Below are 19402 nucleotides of genomic sequence, written 5' to 3'. Positions count from 1 at the left end.
TTGGGTTGGCTTTTCTTTTTTTTGTTTTTACACCAGATGCCCTTCCTGACGCAACCCTCCTGTCAGGTGTGGCACAAACCAAGCAGGACACAAATGCAAAACGCTCACAAACAGACTGGTGTAAGAAAAAGGTTTAATTACAAGCTGGGATTCGGTACACAGGAGGTCCAGTAGCGATGCCAAAGGTACAGACAGACGTGAGGCTGAGGCTTGGTCCAAAACAGGCTGTGGTCAAAAAACACGGCGTGGAGGTAATCAGAGGCAAAGACAAGTAAAAGGTCGAGAGCAAAACAAAGTCAGATACTGGCAGGCTGAATACAAGGCAAGGACGTGAGTGCTGGAAAGTGAAATCATTCAACAATCGAGCAAGGGACTGTGAGACTGTGAGGGCTTAAATAACTGGTGATGTAATTAGTGGAACAAGACACGTGTCAGGGAAGGTTCTGGAAGGGGGCGTGACCAGGGAAGACAAAGATAAGTGCAAGAGAGTGAAGGCAGGAAAACAGTGGAGTGATGAAAGTAACAAAGACATGTGAGCAAGTGCAAGAGCGGGAGTGAGTGAAAATACAAAGCAAACAACCAAGATGATGGCAAGTGGATAAACGGGCAAACGTGGCATCCGGAGGATGACCATGAGGTCATTTCTCTGTTTCAACAGTGAAACAGAGAGGCCGGAGGCCGGCTACATGATACAGCAGGCCCATGGTGACGGATAGAAGAACCCTGAACAACCCCTGGTGAGTTGGGAAGTCGGTCCTCATGGGTAACATGAGCTACAGGAGACACAGAGGAACGCCCAGGACAGGTGGCAGGAAACGTAAGAGGCCCCGGGTCAACCTTAGGGCACAAAATGGCAACTTGATCAACACTCCCTAGGGTAACCAACCTACGCAGCCGTAGTGGACACACTGACTCTATGAACTTGACAAATGCACAGAGAGAGAGAGGATCTTTCTCATGAACAAGCTGTTTAAGAGGGGGAACCTGGTAAAATAAAAAACCCATTAAAGAAAAACAGCCAACCCACAGAAGTAACTGAGGAAAAGCGAAACTGCTGAAAGACACTGGAAACAAAACCCAAGCAATATCTGAAAGTAACATGTGGAGAAACAAATATAAAGACCTGCACTGGATGTAACCAAAAATAGCTAACCCAATCACTGAACAGAGAAAAAAAGAAACCAGTAAACAGCCTGAGGGAAAATCTGGCTTACATAAGAACCATAAAAAAGGGAGAATCCAATGAGAATAAATGCTATGAGGGTCAAGAGAAATTAATAAATCAACAGCACAACCCCTAATGGAGCAGAACTGAGTAACCATGGACCTTAATAGACGAAAAAACCTTTGAAATGGACTGAGGGAGCCGACAAAACAGGACAAACAAACAAAAAAACGTGTGTGAGAGAAATGCTTAACCAAGGCTTGCATTCGGAAGAAAATCCAGTGACACGTACTCAGGGGGTAACCAAAAACAAAGACTTTACAAAAAGACCTGGCTGAAAACTTAGCAAAACTGCAATTACGGATATGGAGCCATTTCAAATAAAAATGTAAACAGTGCACGGTCCAGAAACATAAAGGCACACAGAAAAACAAAATAGAAAAAAAACATTGTCAAACTCCTAGAGGCGAAGTTCTTAGCCCAACCAAAAAGGTACTGACTGGAAAGAAAATAATGTTTTTCTGGTGGACACAACAGGTGGAATATTATTTCAAAAGCCATTATTACGTCAAAAAACAAGCAAACAGTCTTACCAGCAGAGTCGTCTTCATTCTTCTTCGAGAATGGTACCGAAACTTTGGCGGAGGGTGGAAGTGCCGGTGGAGCAGATCTGATGAGATCGCCTGAAGATGGGCGTGGCGCAGGTTCTCCCAACGATGCTGATGATTCTGGAAGAGGGCACGTTGCGGGAGATGCCTCACAAGGAGCCGTGATGTTTTCCAGTAGCTCTGGCAGTTCAGACCGCGTGAGCGGTGCCGGCGGCTCTGGAAGTGAATGTGTGCTACAGGTTCCCAGCGGTATGAGCATTGTGGACTGCTGAGGCATGGAGTTCCTCCCTGGATCCATCACTGAAGACAAGGGAGAGTGTGACAGAGCTGCTGCGAGCTGAGGAGATGAGGGCATCTGCGGAGACGATGAGCCGACAGTAGGCGCTGGTGTGGTCAGTTGCTCTGCGCCTGGTGACGCGTGCTTCACGCGATTCATGGCTGAGGGTTCAGGGGGTGAGAGCTCTCCTTCCAAATGTTGAGGAGCTGTGACGTTTCCAGCAGGTGCTTCAAAATACATGAACGGTTCAGCTTGGAAAGGAGGCGAGGACCCGGGGGAAGCCCTGGGAAATGCAGATATGCGTAATGATGACGTAGACTTTCCCAATGGCTCTGGGGATGAACTCACTGACGTCATCCCTTCCGAAGGGTCGGGCAAAAATTGCGCTTCTGCGCTGGTGACGGAGGAGTATGCAGGAGCTGAGGCCTGGAGCTGAGGCGAGCGCTTCCTCCTTGGGGCTGGGATTGGAGCTTGGCGAGGCATTTGTGGCATCACTGTGGCTGACGGGCCATGCGCCTGTCCTCCTGGCTGCTGCGGTCCGGGTGGTATCTGCGTGACTAAGCGTCGTGGAGCTGGGGTAGGGCATGGGCTGGGCATGGTTAGCGTCACTGCAGGTGACAGCTTGGGATCTGATGTGGATGAAGGCGGAAGTGTGATAGCAGCATCAGAGAGGGTGATAGAAGGAGGCGGACTCAAACCGGGTTCATATAGTTCAGACTCAAACAAAAAATACATGGGATCTTCAATATATAGTGGGATTTGACCTTGAACAAACAGCACCTTGATATTATTTAAGTCTGGGTACGCAGACACGATGTCAGGCTCAGCCTGCAGTATTTCATCTAAAGCTGAAAAAATACGTTGTCTGCGCCAATGATCTGAACTGCCCAAAAACTCAAAAAACAAGTCCTGAATTTTAAAAAAATACCGTGGCGATTTCTTGAAGCCTCTGACCTTCAGCCTCAGATGTCGTCTCATCCTCAATGTCCTCCCACTCGGAGTCACTGTCTGTGAGTGAGAGGCTGGATGACAGGTGGCATTCGGGCTGAGTAATCCAGGCTGGGAGCTTTCCTGCAGCAAAAAATTCATCCAGCCTTTCCAGGTCTGGGAAATACTTACACAGCCAAATGTTCGCCTCTACCAGGTCCAGGGCTTGATTGAGATAATCAAACTTCTTGGGTGTGAAGCAGGAGCGGAAACAGTCAAAAAAGATGTCAATTTCTGAAAAAATGTCACAGATGGTGGCAAAATTTGCAGCTGAGACAGCAGGAAGAGAGTTTGCTGTGTCCATGATTGGCTCGATTGTTCTGTCAGGCGTGGCACAAACCGAGCAGGACACAAATGCAAAACGCTCACAAACAGACTGGTGTAAGAAAAAGGTTTAATTACAAGCTGGGATTCGGTACACAGGAGGTCCAGTAGCGATGCCAAAGGTACAGACAGACGTGAGGCTGAGGCTTGGTCCAAAAAACAGGCTGTGGTCAAAAAACACGGCGTGGAGGTAATCAGAGGCAAAGACAAGTACAAGGTCGAGAGCAAAACAAAGTCAGATACCGGCAGGCTGAATACAAGGCAAAACAAGGCAAGGACGTGAGTGCTGGAAAGTGAAATCATTCAACAATCGAGCAAGGGACTGTGAGACTGTGAGGGCTTAAATAACTGGTGATGTAATTAAAAACACAGTGGCTGGTGCAGTGATATGGAGTAGGAACATATTTGGGCTGGCATGAAAGAAACGTAGAACAATGAACAGAGCTAAAACAGAATCATATAAACCATACCTGACAGAACTAAGATGGCAGTAAACAAAGAAATAAATTATCTTAACTGTAACCTGAGTGAGATGGATCAAAATATAAAAGTGAATGCAATAAACAATGGTGAGATGACAGTATAAACTAAGACTGAATAATGAACAGAATGACAGCCAGTGACTATAAGATATAAATAAAAGGACTTAACAGATAAACAATAAATGGAACATAATCAGAGATAAATAATGACCAATACCTGTGACAAAAGCAAAATGCCAAATATGTGATAAACCGAACTGTAGACCAAAGCATAAATGAACAGAAACAAACTAGGACTGAAGTGACTAAGTGAACATGAATGACAAATACCAGGATAACAGAAACAAAACTAATGATAACCTGACATGAACATGAAGCAAGATCAGACATAACCTAAGCGGGACTATACATGACTAAAAGACAAAAGGCTCAGAACATGAAAGAGGAAAAAACAAAGTCCAGAATCATGACACCTCCTCCTTTATCCGAGCTTGGGACTGGCACTCAGAATGTACTGGCTGCACACCCCATGTGGCTGAGTTAACTTCGCTAATATATAAAGGATGCAAACATATCACAGGTAAAAGTAAATAAATTGTTAGAAATAATTAAATAATTTTTAGAATATTACTGTCTATTACTGTCTCAAGCAGGGGTAGTAGCCAAGTGGTTAATGCGCTTGGTTTCAGTTCAGAAGGCTCTGGGTTCAAATCCCACCCCTGCCATATTTCTCCATGTAATGTGGAGTTGCGTCAGGAAGGGCATCCGGCGTAAAACCTGTGCCAATTCAACATGCAGCTCCACCTTAGATTTGTTGTGGCGACCCCGAGTGCAAACAAGGGAGCAGCCGAAGGGACTTACTATAATATTACTGTCTCAACAACCAACAACCATGACAGTGGATGCCATGACTGGAACAGTGCAGGGATCAAATTTGTGCAAGTATCAAGTTGCCTTAACTCGTAACCAGGCAGGAAAGCAGGCACGCAAATGCAGAGGGTTATGGGAAGTTGAAGGCTGGGGAGCAGGACTGTGTGTTGTTGTAGTAGGGGGAGGGGAGAAGTCAGGATTGTAAGCATGGCTGTGTGTCTGATCAACAGGCAGGGAGACAAGAGGGCAAACAGGCAGACATGCATTGATCCTACCTGGTTGACCCAATGACCTGGTGATAAATGGGTGAAAAGCTGGGGTTGATACACTGCAGGGTGATGAGTAGATAAATGACAGGTGTACAGGTCAGTTGTCGGGGAGCCATGACAGAGCAGAACCACACTCACAACACAGATACACATATGCAGAGAGAGGGACAGATAGGGGGGAATACCACAAACACAAGGAAATAAACTGGAGACATAGTCAGAACCATGTCAGTACCCCCAGGCCCAACAGCTTGGCCTGTGACAGAATAAAGAAAGAGAAAAAGAAAACCAAGGTGAGCCCAATCAGAGAGGTTGGCATCAGTACAGAAAGGATCAGGAGCAAAAAAGGCATACTATACCACTGCAACGCTGGGAGCAGGAACAGGCTCATGGGAGGTGCATGGCACCACAGCAGCCTCGAAATAGGGAGCATGGGCTTGAGAGGTGCATGGGACCATCTCTGCAACTGAATTAGGATCAGAAGAGGTGTAGAGGACCACTGCTGGACTTGGGGGGGGGGGGGGGGGGGGGGGGGGGGGTTCGGGGTTCTTGGTTGTACTGTGCTGCTCCTCGGGTGGGTGGATGGGTACTGACGTGATCTGTTCCATGTCCTTGTCTGGTGTCCTGTTTATGCAACACAACTGCATCTTGCTGATTTTACATCTCCTGAAGAGGCACACAGTAACCACTGAGAATATTGTCCTGCTGTCAGACACCACATGGTGGTTATTAAACATCCACTTTCCATCATCACTTTTGTGTTTCTTGATTGTTTCATTTGCTCAACCACAATCAATAAGATGGGAATCATAGACATCGCTAACAGCTAAAGGGCCTTTCAGACCGGAAGCGTCAGATGTGGCAGTTAATGCGCATCAGTGACATAAGATGCATCGGGTGTGATGCGGAAGGGGGGGGGCAAGATTTCTACATCATACTTGGACTTTTTCCAAAGCCCAAGAAAGCTGAGTGATCGCCATCTCAGATTTGCATCTGTAGAACCACAAAAAAGCTTTAAACAAAAGTAGCATTAGAACGAGTCTCCCATCATCCTGCTGGGAAAAACTTTTTTTCAGCTACTTTTTGGAGTGATGCCAAGCTGAGGCAGGATTGCTGACTTGGTGGGGTATTAATTGAACCACAACAGCGTGCAGAGCCACAGAGAGTAGCCGGACTTCAGGCCTGATTCCGGGACAGAGGAAGACACGGAGCCGTGGTGGTGGAGTAGACCGACTAAATCCGAAATTCCTCAATTTTGGATACATACAAATACCCAGTTTGACCAGTGGAGCTTAGTTCTGCAGCTTAGTCGTAGGTGAGAATAATTTAAAAATAAAACGTGACATTACTGTACTGCTGAATGTTTGCTAATGTTAGCTTAGCCTTTCAGCACAGTTGAGCTGAGTGAATGCTTTAATTTGTAAATGATTCAGTCTATTTTTATTTTTACCAAATAAAGCTACAGCTTTTTTGTTACTTCTGAGACTACAAAAAGCTCAACTTTAAATAACTCTGATTTTTTTGAAGCGTTTTTTTTTTGTTTTGTTTTGTTTTGTTTTTACTGTTTAGTGTTTCTTTATATTTAATTTGTTTTTAAATTGGTCCCACAATCAGGAACATCGGGTCTGGTTGACAGGTTAGGCTGGACGCAAATGCAGAACTAAGACAACAAGCTCTGTAAGTAAAAGCAGTTTACTGAAGTGGTAAACGGGGTCCGGTACACAGTGAGGCAGTCCAACAAGAATAACAAAACCAAAAACATCAGGTCAAGAATACACAAAACAGAGCTGGCTAGAGAGCAAGGCAAAATGAGGAGCTTATATACACCCACATGATGAGGTGCAGACTGAGAGCAGGTGTGCGTGAAACACTCCAGAAAGAGGGTGTGGCCAGAGAGAGGGAAACACCCACCACTAAGAGCCAGCAGAGACAGACAAGAGCGAAAGGGACAGACAGACCCAAACAGGAAAAACCCCAGCAAGAGACTAAACAAAACAGAAAGTAGCTCTGAACAAATGAATCAAAGCAAAGAATAAAAACAACAAAACTCAAATCCTAACAGTACCCCCCACTCAAGGGCTGACCCCAAATGGCCCAGGAACAGCAGGATTAGCCAAACGAAAATCACGAATGAGACCGGGGTCCAAAATAAAACAGGAGGGAACCCACGACTGCTCCTCGGGACTGTAGCCCTCCCAGTCAACCAAATATTGGAACCCCCGGCCCCAACGGCATGAAGCAAACAGCTGCCGGATAGAAAACACAGGCACCTGTCCACGCACCAGGTGAGAGGTGGGGAACGGCTGGAGGGAACAACGGGCTGGACTTAAAAGGCTTAACGTGACTAACATGGAAAGTGGGGTGAATGCGCATGGAACTGGGTAACCGGAGCCAGGAACAGAAACAGGATTGATGACTTTAGACACGGGGAAGGGACCAACGAACCTGGGAGCCAATTTGTGAGGAACCCCACAGAGAGGAAAATGAAGAATAGATAACCAAACCTTTTGACCAGCCGTATAGGGTGAAGCGACTGACCGCTTACAGTCAGCTGCCGCCGTATAAAGATCTGAAGATCGACCGAGGGCTCACCGAGCCTGCGCCCATGTTCGTTGGCAATGAATGACCAAACTGAGGGGTGACGGAACCGGGGATCGCAGAACTGTGGGGGAAAACAAGTGTAGCGGGATGAAAGTCCCAGGTCCCAATTGAAAAGACGTTCCCGCTAGCTGGGTTTGATCCCCCACCGTCGTCCCGGCCACGAAGGTCCTGCTGCTTCAATCTGGCATCACGAACAGGATGTGGATCACAGAGTATGCTAACATGCACCTGTGACTTCGGGACGAAGTCAAAAATGGTGGGGAGATGTGTAGCGGGATGAAAGTCCCGGGTCCCAATTGAAAAGACGTTCCCGCTAGCTTGGCTAACGGGAGTTCCCCTTTGGCTGACCTGGTAGAGGAACAGTCTTTTGGTGTGAGCCGTGTGGGTTCGATCCCCCACCGTCGTCCCGGCCACGAAGGTCCTGCTGCTTCACAAGGAAGGTTGATGACCGAAAACGACATGAAATGGAGAAAACCCAGAAGATGCAGATGGTAAACTGTTGTGTGCTAACTTAATCCATGACAACTGTGAAGACCAGGTGGACGGGTGCTGTGAACATAATATTCTAAGACCTTTTACTAACTCTTGATTAAAACACTCAGTCTGACCGTTAGCCTGGGGATGGTACCCGGACGTTAGACTGGAGGTGGCCACAAGGAGATGGCAAAATTCCCTCCAAAATCCCGAAAAGAACTGTGGACCCCGGTTGGAGACAATGTCCTGTGGAAAACCATGGAGACAGAAAACATGTGAGCATAATTTCAACTAACTCTTTGGCAGAAGGCAATTTAGGCAAGGACACAAAGTGACACTTCTTGGACAATCTATCGACAACAGTCAGAATTACAGTGCGTCCCTTAGAGGGACGCAGTCCAGTAACAAAGTCCAAGGAAATATGAGTCCACAGCTGTCTAGGGAGAGACAGAGGCAACAACGAACCAGCTGGAGGATGAGTTAAAGATTTGTGCATGGCACAAACTCCGTAACATCTTTGCTCATACATGGCCACCAAAACTGTTGTTGGAGAACAAACAAAGTCTTTTTAATACCTGGATGGCAGGAGTACCGACTACTACTGCCCCACTCAATGACTTCCCCCCTAAGGGGAGCCTGGACAAACAATTTCCCGGTAGGACAGTCAGCCGGAATTGTTTCTGTCTCAAGTGCAGCCCTAATGCAAGACTCTATCTCCCACGTAATGGCTGAAACAAAGCAAGTGGAAGGCAAAATAATTACCTGGATCTGCAGGAGTATTTGAGTCATTACACTGCCTAGACAACGCATCTGGCTTCTATTTTCCGGGCCGTTAAGTGATGACGAAATCGAACCGACTGAAAATATTGCCCAATAAATAAGCCAAATTCTTATGATCTGTGAACCAAGAACGGCATCTGTGCCCCCTCCAGCCAGTGTCGCCACTCCTCCAAGGCCACCTGACCGCAAGCAGTTCCCAGTCGCCAATACTATAATTGCGCTCTGCAGCAGACAACTTGCTATGGCGCATGGATGTAACCGTCTGTCAGTGGGACACATCTGGGACAGGATTGCTCCCAACCCAATATCCAAAGCATCGACCTCAACCACAAACTGCCGTGCGGGGTCAGGAAGGAGTAGCATGGGGGCTGCTGTAAACCGTTGCTTTAGACCCAAAGACTTCCACTTTAGACCACTTGAATGCCCGTAGTGACGAGGTGGAGCAGCTACAGAGCTGAAATTTCAGATAAATTTCAGTAGAAATTAGCAATCCCAAAATCATGGACTCTTTTCGGCTACTAGGCACTGCCCATTCACGTACCGCTGCCACCTTATCGGGGTCCATATGAATCTTTCCCTTAGCTATGACAAACCCCAGAAAAGACTTGGTAGATCTATGAAATCACACTTCTCAGCCTTGACATACAACTCGTGCAGCAAAGGGTTGTAACACAGCCCGAACGTGCTTGGTGTGAGTCCTCGAAGTCAGGAGAGAAGCTCAGGATGTCGTCTAAATACACAAACACAAACTTATTTAAGTATTCCCGCAGTATATCGTTAACAAGGGTCTGGAAGACAGCTGGCGCATTTGTAAGCCCTAATGTATCACAGATATTCGTAGTTCCTGTGGGAGTGTTAAATGGCGTCTTCCATTCAGATGACATCAATGGTAAGTGATAACGTTTCTTTACCATAATATCATTCAAACCCCGATAATCAATATAGGGACGAAGCGTCTTATCCTTTTTCTCAACAAAGAAAAACCCCGCCCTTGCTTGTGAACGATGAGGGTCAAATTAACCCTGCATCAAGTGACTCCTGTATGTATTCCTGCATGGCGGTGCATCAGGAGCGGATAGAGAATACAACTTCCCCGCGGCGGACTAGCCCCAGGAAACAAATCAATAGCACAATCATACACACGATGAGACGGGAGCAACTTAGCTTTAGCCTTGCTAAGCACAGTAGCTAAATCATGATAACAAAATGGAACCCCCGGCCAGAAAGAACGGACGAAGACAGTGGGGATGGTTAAACACTTCCCAGAGCAAGAAGCACTCCACTCAATAATCGTACTGTTTGCCCAATTAAAATTGGGGCTGTGCTGTTTCAGCCAGGGGAGCCCCAGAATTACAGAGTGAGTCATATTATCGAAAACAAAGAAACTGATTATTTCCACATGGTTCTCATTAATAGAGAGACGGACTGACTGAGTTCTGTGAGTATTTTGCCCGAGTTCGTGGCCATCCACCGCCCTGACTACCAGAGGTCGGAAGATGTGAAACAATCTAAGGTGCAGGGACTTGGCGAGAGAGAATAACAATTAGCATCAGACCCAGAATCCACAAATGCATGCACCAACTCAGTGTTCTGATCAGATTCCAATTTAGCAGAAATTACATTCTGAGATCCTGAGGACGAAACTGTACTGTGACTCACCCTCATGGAGGCTTGAGACTTAGCAAAGACACTCCTCACTGGACAACAAGAAATCAAATGACCTGATTGTCCACAACACAAACAAAGTTCGTTGTCCCATCTGTACCATCGTTCCTCCTGAGACAAATGCATGCGACCGAGCTGCATCGGTTCTTCGGTCCCTCGATGTGCGGTGTTGACATCGGAGTGGTGAACGATGGTTGAACTCAGGTGCGAGGTGAAGGCATGCTGGGGCAGGTGACGAGGCTCATGGCGAGGGCGTTCCGCCAGGCCGGCGGTTGATTCCGGACTGCCAGGGCGACCAATTTGTCCTCAGGCAACTCGGTGGCAATAAGCTGGTCTTGAACCTCTAAAGCCAGCCCCTGGAAGAAGACGTCTTGGAGTGCGGCTGGATTCCACTCGCTCTTGGTGGCAAGGATGCGGAAATCCACAGCATAATCTGCCACTCGGCGAGTGCCCTGCTTCAGCCTCAACAGGAAGCACGCCGCCTCGCACCCCGGGGATGTATGTTGGAATAACTGCTGGAGCGCCACAGTGAATGCTTGAAGGGAGGAGCAAGATGGCAACTGATGGCTCCACTCCACGGTGGCCCATGCAGCAGCCCGGCTGGACAGGTGTGAGATCATATATGCTATCTTCATCTTATCAGATGCAAATATACTGAACATAAGTTCATAATGTAACTCACACTGTGTGATGAAGGGCATGATGTCACCTGTCTCCCCGGAGAATTGTTCAGGGCGGGAAAGTTGGGTTGGGTTGAACACTGACCACGGCAGCTTGACGACAACCGGCAATGTGCGCTCCCGATGAAGCGTCGCTTTTAGCTTGGTTTTTGACATGACGCTTGGCATCAGGTAAAAACTGCAAAGCTTGGTTGCCCTGTGCAGCCCCTTGGGGGAGGGGGGTGGGTATTGTCACAATATGTTCCATGTCGTTGTCTGGTGTCTTGTTTATTAATTGTTGGTAGTTTTGTTTCACCTCATTTTCTGTGTGCTCCTTTCCTGTATCATGGAGTTCATTTTTGCTCACACCATGGCAACACTGGGTGAGACTCGAGATCTGTGGAACTGATTCAGGAGATAGTTGCTGGCACCGAGGCTGGACACAACTGGAAAAAGGCAGGGAAGGATTAATAAACAGACAGGGAGATGAACAGAAAAGCAGGTAGATAAACAAAAAGAATTGTAGGAAACTGGATTTGAAATACCCCAACAAAATAACAGCATAATGTATGTCAATTTTTGATTTGCAGTAATCAAGATACCATGATTTGTGCAGATCAGGTTTGATAGAGATTTCTACCTGTCTGAGGATGACTCATTCCCAGCTCACGTTGCTTTGCACCTCTCAGATGATGTCACACCATATCTGAAACATGTGAAAGCAGGACGTGACTCAGTGCCATACAGAAATGTTATACGTACGCATATCTGCACGAAGAGAGAAAAAACCACAGAACACAACTTGCTCATGTGTTCACTGTTTTATTACTCAGAGTCTGACGTCATTGTAATCCAGAGCCCGTGACTGTGTGTTACTCCACAGGTTCACACTCAAATTCTGCCTGAGGGGAAGATTGATGGCTTTAATCTGGATTTGCTGGGGCCTTTATTGCCTTTTTTTGGACCGCGACAGTTTGACTATGGTAGACAGAAGCTTGCTGGTCCTTCGTCTGGAAGAGATGAGAGGATTCTGTCTCCCAGTGCAAGTGCTAAGAGATGTTGGGTCTCTGCTCACTGAGAACGATATGCTCGGGTAAAATATACTTGTCAATTAATGTGTCTGCAAAACCAAAACGTGCTTAGATTGGATTTCTTGGACATTCAGTCATTCTTATTTGATTTTTTTTAAAATGCAAGTTTGAGTGTCTCTTGAATTTGAAGACAGGAAGAGTTCAACAAACTAAAATAGTTGTTTGCAGTGTACTGCATATAAAATACATTATGTGAAAGTTACACTATTTTTATTTCAGTTTGACTCATAGATTGCCTAAAATTTCCTTCCTTGTTTGTCAGCGACCCGTCCACGTGGGAAGCTGGGGATGTTGAACATTTGGGCAGGCTGGTGTTCTCCCTCTCATTGAAGCAGATTAATTCTATCCCATTGGTGAGCACACACATACACACACATGCACACACACACACACAGGATACAGTATATAATGTTTAATGTTTAATAATGTTTATGTCGGCATGCTTCTTCTGTTTAGATCGCACTAAATAAAGACACGGTGGAGCAGATCCTGGTGGATCAAAAGCACTGGGAGAACAGTTTGGTGGGCAGAGTCTGTATGTCCCAGTGTATGGACCAGCGTCGTCAAAGAGACAAGATGCAGAGTCTTATTCGAGGAATTGTCAAGCACGGAGCACAAAGGCAAAAGGTTTTTGTTTGAAATTTAGGTTCATTGTGATGTTATCTGCAGAATTCAGAGTTCTTTTCTATGATTGTAATTCACTGATGTGTTTGACCAGTGGTTGTTCCAGACTGTGCGGACGTCAGAGGAACATTTCCTTCAGGTTGGATGGCCAGTCAGCTGAGACAGATGTCACCAGAAGAGCTGAAGCAGTGCGCAGAGGTTTTTGCTCAGGACCTGTCACTGAGCCCCCAGCAGCGCCGGGCACTGTGGGTGAAGCTCAGGGAGGTCAGTGTTGCTGTTTCAAAGCAGCAGAATATCTTGTTTAGAATAGAGTCTTTATTGTAATTGCACATAAATCAAATCAAATCAATTTTATTTTTATATAGTGCCAAATCACAACAAACAGTTGCCCCAAGGCGCTTTATATTGTAAGGCAAGACCATACAATAATTACGGAAAAACCCCAACGGTCAAAACGACCCCCTGTGAGCAAGCACTTGGCGACAGTGGGAAGGAAAAACTCCCTTTTAACAGGAAGAAACCTCCAGCAGAACCAGGCTCAGGGAGGGGCAGTCTTCTGCTGGGACTGGTTGGGGCTGAGGGAGAGAACCAGGAAAAAGACATGCTGTGGAGGGGAGCAGAGATCAATGAATGAATGAATGAATGAATGAAAAACGAATGAATGAATGAAAACTGTTTATTTCGAACATTTGATACAACAACAATTACAAGATAGATCAGTAAAGACAACAACAAAAAAGTTCCTACTGTGTACCCAACATGTCCGAAAAGGGGTAGGGTGAAGCATCAGCTTATTTATCCCTACCCCTTCTTCCCCACAACCAGTAATACCCTTTGCCACATATACACATAGATTCCTACACACCTAAATCGATATCAATATATATATATATATATATACATATACATACACATATATATATACATACACACATCAACATACATACACATATACATATATACACATATATATACACAAACATAAATATACACCTTCACATACCTACTTACATACAAATACTATATATTTACAAGCCGAAGCAAAAAACAAAAACACCCTAACCCTCATTACCCTTCCTCCTCCCTATACCCAGAAAAAAACATATTTTTGTACCGCTGTTTGAACTGGTTCATGCTTGGACATTGCTTGAGCCCCACTCCCAATCTGTTCCACATCCTCACCCCACAGACAGAAATACAGAAACCTTTTAATGTTGTTCGTGCCCACTGATGCTTTAAATTAAATTTCCCCCTCAGACTGTAATCCCCTGATCTGTTAAAAACATATTTTTAATATTTGCTGGAAGTAAATTGTTTATTGCTTTATACACAATTTGTACTGTTTGAAAATGAACCAAGTCTGTGAATTTTAAGAATTTGGATTGTAAAATAGTGGATTTGTATGATCTCTATAGCCAGTATTATGAATAATTCTTATAGCTCTTTTCTGCATTACTGATAGTGATTGTGTTGTACCTTTATAAGTATTACCCCATACCTCTGCACAGTACTGTAAATATGGTAAAACCAGTGAGCAGTAAAGAATGCGGAGTGAGTTGTGGTCCAGAATATGTTTTGCTTTGTTTAGAACTGAAATGCTTCTTGACAGTTTACTTTGTATATGTTTTATATGAGTCTTCCAGTTTATCTTATCATCTATTATCACCCCCCAGAAACTTATTTTCATGTACCCTTTCAATATCTACCCCCTCGACTTGTAACTGAACCTGTATGTCTGTATTACAATAGCCAAATAACATGTATTTTGTTTTACTTAAGTTTAATGATAATTTGTTTCTGTCAAACCATATTTTCAATTTTCCCATTTCTATACTGATCCTCCTCAGTAACTCCTGCAAATCCCCCCCTGAACAAAAAATGCTTGTGTCATCTGCAAATAATACTAATTTTAATATTTTGGAAACATTGACAATATCATTTATATAAATTAGAAACAGTTTTTGGACCCAATACTGACCCCTGTGGGACGCCACAAGCATTGTCCAAGCATGATGATGTATATTCCCCCAACTTCACAAACTGTTTTCTGTTACTTAAGTAGCTTCTCACCCAGTGCAACACCAACCCCCTAATCCCATACTGTTCAAGTTTATTGATTAATATGTCATGATTAATTGTATCAAAAGCCTTTTTAAGGTCTATAAATATTCCAACTGAATGTAATTTGTGGTCTATGGCGTTTGTAATCTCCTCAACTGATTCTATTAATGCAAGTGATGTTGAACTATGTGCTCTGAATCCATATTGACTATCAGTAAGTAATTTATGTTTATTTATGAATTTGTCTAATCTATTATTGAATAACTTTTCTAATAATTTGGAAAATTGTGGAAGCAAAGAAACAGGTCTATAATTTGTGAAGTGGTGTCTATCCCCAGTCTTATACAGCGGCACAACCTTAGCTATTTTCATTTGATTGGGAAATTTACCGGTTTGAAATGATAAGTTACAGATGTATGTTAATGGTTCTACAATCCATTCAATGACCTGTTTTACCACCACCATATCAATTTCATTTAAATCGGTAGATGTTTTATATTTACAATTATTCACAATGTCTATAATTTCATTTCCATCCACTGCTGTGAGGAACATTGAACAGGGATTTCTTTCTATAAGATTATTATCCCAATCCTCAGATTGGGAATCGGGAATTTTTTTCTGCCAAGCTTGGTCCAATATTTACAAAAAAAATTATTAAAACCGTTGACTACCTCATCCTTATTTTCCTTCTTGACATTATTATCAATGAAATACTGAGGGTAACTCTGTTTTTTATTACCATTTTTGATAATGCTATTTAATATATCCCATATTCCTTAATATTGTTTTTGTTATTATATAATATGTTACTATAATATTCCTTCCTACATACCCGTATAATATTAGTTAATCTATTTTTGTATTTCTTATATCTATTTTCTGCCTCTTTAGTCTTTAGTTTTATGAATTCTCTATACAGTGTATTTTTCTTATTACATGCATTTCGTAACCCTTTCGTCATCCATGGTCGAGCTTGGATTTTTGTTTTCTGTAGTCTTGTTTAATTGGACAATTTTATCATATAATGATGTAAATATTTGTAAAAAAGTTTCATATGCACTATCAACATCACTTTCACTGTATACCTTTCCCAGTTTTGCTCCTGTAAATCCTTCTTTAGTGTGTTCATGTTTTCCTCTGTCCGCACTCGCCTGTATTTTATTTTCTCCTCTGGCTGATTCCGCCGATGGTTTCTATTATTAACGATGAAAACTGGTAGATGATCACTAATGTCATTGATTAATAATCCACTCACAGTGTTATTCTCAATATCATTGCTGAATATATTATCAATTAAGGTAGCACTATGGGATGTAATTCTGCTTGGCCTGGTGATTTTTGGATATAAACTCATACTGTACATTATACTGATAAATTCATCTGTTATTTTATGCTTATTTGGATTGAGCAGATCAATATTTAAGTCACCACAAATGAACACAGTTTTTTGATTAGTTTTTGAGAACATTTTTCCCATACAGTCAGTGAATGTTTCAATACAATCCTGGTGCTCTATATATACAGCTGACTAATACATTTTGCTTTTTTCTTCACATATTTCAATAGTTATACATTCTAATAAGTTATCAATCACAGTTGTCATATTGTCTACTATTTTATAATCCATGTTCTTATCCACATACACAGCCACTCCTCCTCCACTCTTATTTTTTCTGTTTACACAATTAAATTCATATCCATCCAGTTCAAAATCCATTCCTTTATCTTCATTGATCCATGTTTCTGATATAGCAATTATGTTAAATATTTTTTTAAACTGACTTAAATATTCTTTAATGTTGTTAAAGTTTGCATATAGACTTCTGCTGTTGAAATGGATTATTGATAATTTGTTATCCGTCCTAATGATCCGATTAAACTGTTCATCTGTATAATAGCAACAACTGTCATTGATATTTGAGAAGAAATTATTGTCCGGGTCTATATCGTGCTCCAAGTCCAGTACATTGTGGTCTGTGTATTTAAATGTTCTCAGTTCTACTTTTCCATGATCAGCAATCCTTTGAGTTATATCCTTCTTGTCTCCAGATGTAGATGAATAGGTAGTAGATGAATAGGTTCCTCTGGTCTGTGTCATGGTGTTGTGATGTGTTTGTGTCCTCATACCTTATTGGTCATATTTGTCCAGATCCTCGCTTTAAGAAACACTATTGTTCATATTTGTCCAGCTCCTCGACGTTCCTTATTGCCATGACTTTTGCTTGTTCTGGTGATCCGTTCAGTTTGATGAATATTTTACAGTTTGAAGTCCATGTGTGCTGGATTTTTCCCTGTTTCTTCAAGAAGCGTGCTTTCCTGGCGATGTCGGCATTCCGTTTGGTGAGATGTTCATTGATGAATACGTTTGTCCCTTTCAGTTTTTCTTCCTTGTTTTAACAGTGCTGTTTTGTGTTTTCTGTTGATGAATCTCATGATGACGGTTCGTTTATCACCGTCATTTCTCCGGGGCAGAGGGTGGCACGCTTCAATGTTATTTAAATCCATTTCTATACCTTTAGATAGGAGGAAATCAGCAACCTGTTTTTCCACAGAGCTGACCTCCTGTTCACTGGGATCCCCTCCGCTCTCATCTGTTACCGCCCGTGCGTAGGACCGTGGTTTGATATGAAGACCTGTGATGATGACGTCGTTAATTCTGGTGTACTGCTCCAATTCAGCCACTCTATTTTCCAGCTGCACCAGATGCCGGTCTTTCTCGGCATTCTGGGGCCGTAATGCCTTCACCTCCTCCACCAGATCCATGATTGATTTCTGTTGCTGCTTCACAACAGAAATCTCCTCTGATAGAAAGTCCAGAGATTTTTTAATATCGTCACCTTCCTCCGCTGTCAGAACCTTCTTAGGCCCCATGGTCGGCTTATGAGCAGCTTGTCGATCGCCGATGTTAACAGCCTGCGTTGTTGTCACCGGGATGGATCTGCACTGCGCTGGTGCCGCGCGGCCTCGGTGTTTCCGCGCTGATGGATCCGCGGTGGCTGCACGAGGCCTCGGGGAGCGGCACTCGTGACGCGCGGCTCTAATGACGCAGCGCGCGGCCTCAGTGAATTCACCACGTTGGGCCTCGGACGTTGTTGCTGTCCAGTCGCGGGGCTAAGTTGCCGGTTGAGGTGGTATTCCCACTGTCCGGGTTGGCAAACACCGGCGTGGCAGATGGCAACTACAAACACCACCTCTGAAAACTCAGGTACAAACTTTTTGCAGCTCGCTCTGACGACACGCAGCTCTGACTGACTGTGACTGACGCAGCTCTGACCTCAGGTTCCTATCCACCTAACCTGCATGTCTCTTAAACAACCCACTGTCAGTCACTATCAATCACTAATGATTAAATGCAGAGTGGTGCATACAGAGCAAAAAGAGAAAGAAACACTCAGTGCATCATGGGAACCCCCCAGCAGTCTAAGTCTATGGCAGCATAACTAAGGGATGGCTCAGGGTCACCTGATCCAGCCCTAACTATAAGCTTTAGCAAAAAGGAAAGTTTTAAGCCTAATCTTAAAAGTAGAGAGGGTGTCTGTCTCCCTGATCTGAATTGGGAGCTGGTTCCAGAGGAGAGGAGCCTGAAAGCTGAAGGCTCTGCCTCCCATTCTACTCTTACAAACCCTAGGAACTACAAGTAAATATATACATGCATAAATACAACGAAATTTGTCCTCTGCATTTAGCTCATCCTAATTGCAGTTAGAACAATCCAACCACTAGGAGCAGTGGGCAGCCACGGTCTAGCACCCGGGGACCAACTCCAGATGTAGATATGCTGCCTTGGTCAGGGGCAGAGAAAGGAGCAGGCCCTAAATAAGTATCTTTTTGATTGTGGGAGGAAACCAGATTGCCCGGAGGAAACCCTTGCAGACACGGGGAGAACATGCAAACTCCACACGGAAAGGCTGGGAATCGATTCCACAACCTTCTTGCTGTGAGGCACCAGTGCTAACCACTAAGGCATGGTGCCACCCGTTTCATCCTGTAATGTTTTTAATGTGAATGTTACAAGATGCACCGCATTCTCCTCATTACTGGTAGGAAAACAACAGATCCCAACGTAGCTTCCAGATGGTTGTGGTGTCTTGCCACTGCCAGTTAATTTTTCAACTTGATGTTGTCATGTGATGTCATTGACAGCAGACAGTAGACAATGACCTTATATTTGATGTCATATAATGGCTGAGTGGATCCTTGTCATTTGATTGGTACTTTGCATGTCACGTGACATGGATTATTCATCCCATTTGTGTTGCATTGCATTTACCGTGCAAATTTGGCTCCATACATTTTGTACCACTGCACGCACGCTGTGACCACCGCCCACTAGTGGAGGCAGCGTTTAGCTAAACTGATGGACGACGATTTGAAGGAGTTAATTGACAGTGCAAAATCTTCTACACACCACACACAAAACAAATCCACTACACTGTAAGCCACCTGGAGGCATGAAGAGCTG

The 19402-nt window shown here is 44.1% G+C and overlaps 1 protein-coding gene across 1 annotated transcript in view; it reads left to right on the top strand.

The window, feature by feature from the left end:
* LOC117527211 (stereocilin-like) overlaps positions 1–19402 on the top strand; it is a 131560-nt gene that overhangs the window by 56845 nt on the left and 55313 nt on the right. The window contains 6 exon segments of the mRNA XM_034189429.1: positions 7240–7254; positions 12069–12116; positions 12118–12254; positions 12515–12605; positions 12709–12898; positions 12971–13140. Of these exon segments, the coding sequence (XP_034045320.1) occupies positions 7240–7254; positions 12069–12116; positions 12118–12254; positions 12515–12605; positions 12709–12898; positions 12971–13140 (651 nt within the window).

The sequence above is a fragment of the Thalassophryne amazonica genome, chromosome 2 (genome assembly GCF_902500255.1).
Source record: "Thalassophryne amazonica chromosome 2, fThaAma1.1, whole genome shotgun sequence".
NCBI lineage: Eukaryota > Metazoa > Chordata > Actinopteri > Batrachoidiformes > Batrachoididae > Thalassophryne > Thalassophryne amazonica.
The sequence above is the reverse complement of the archived record's forward strand: the minus strand, read 5'-3'. Positions and strand labels throughout refer to the sequence as shown.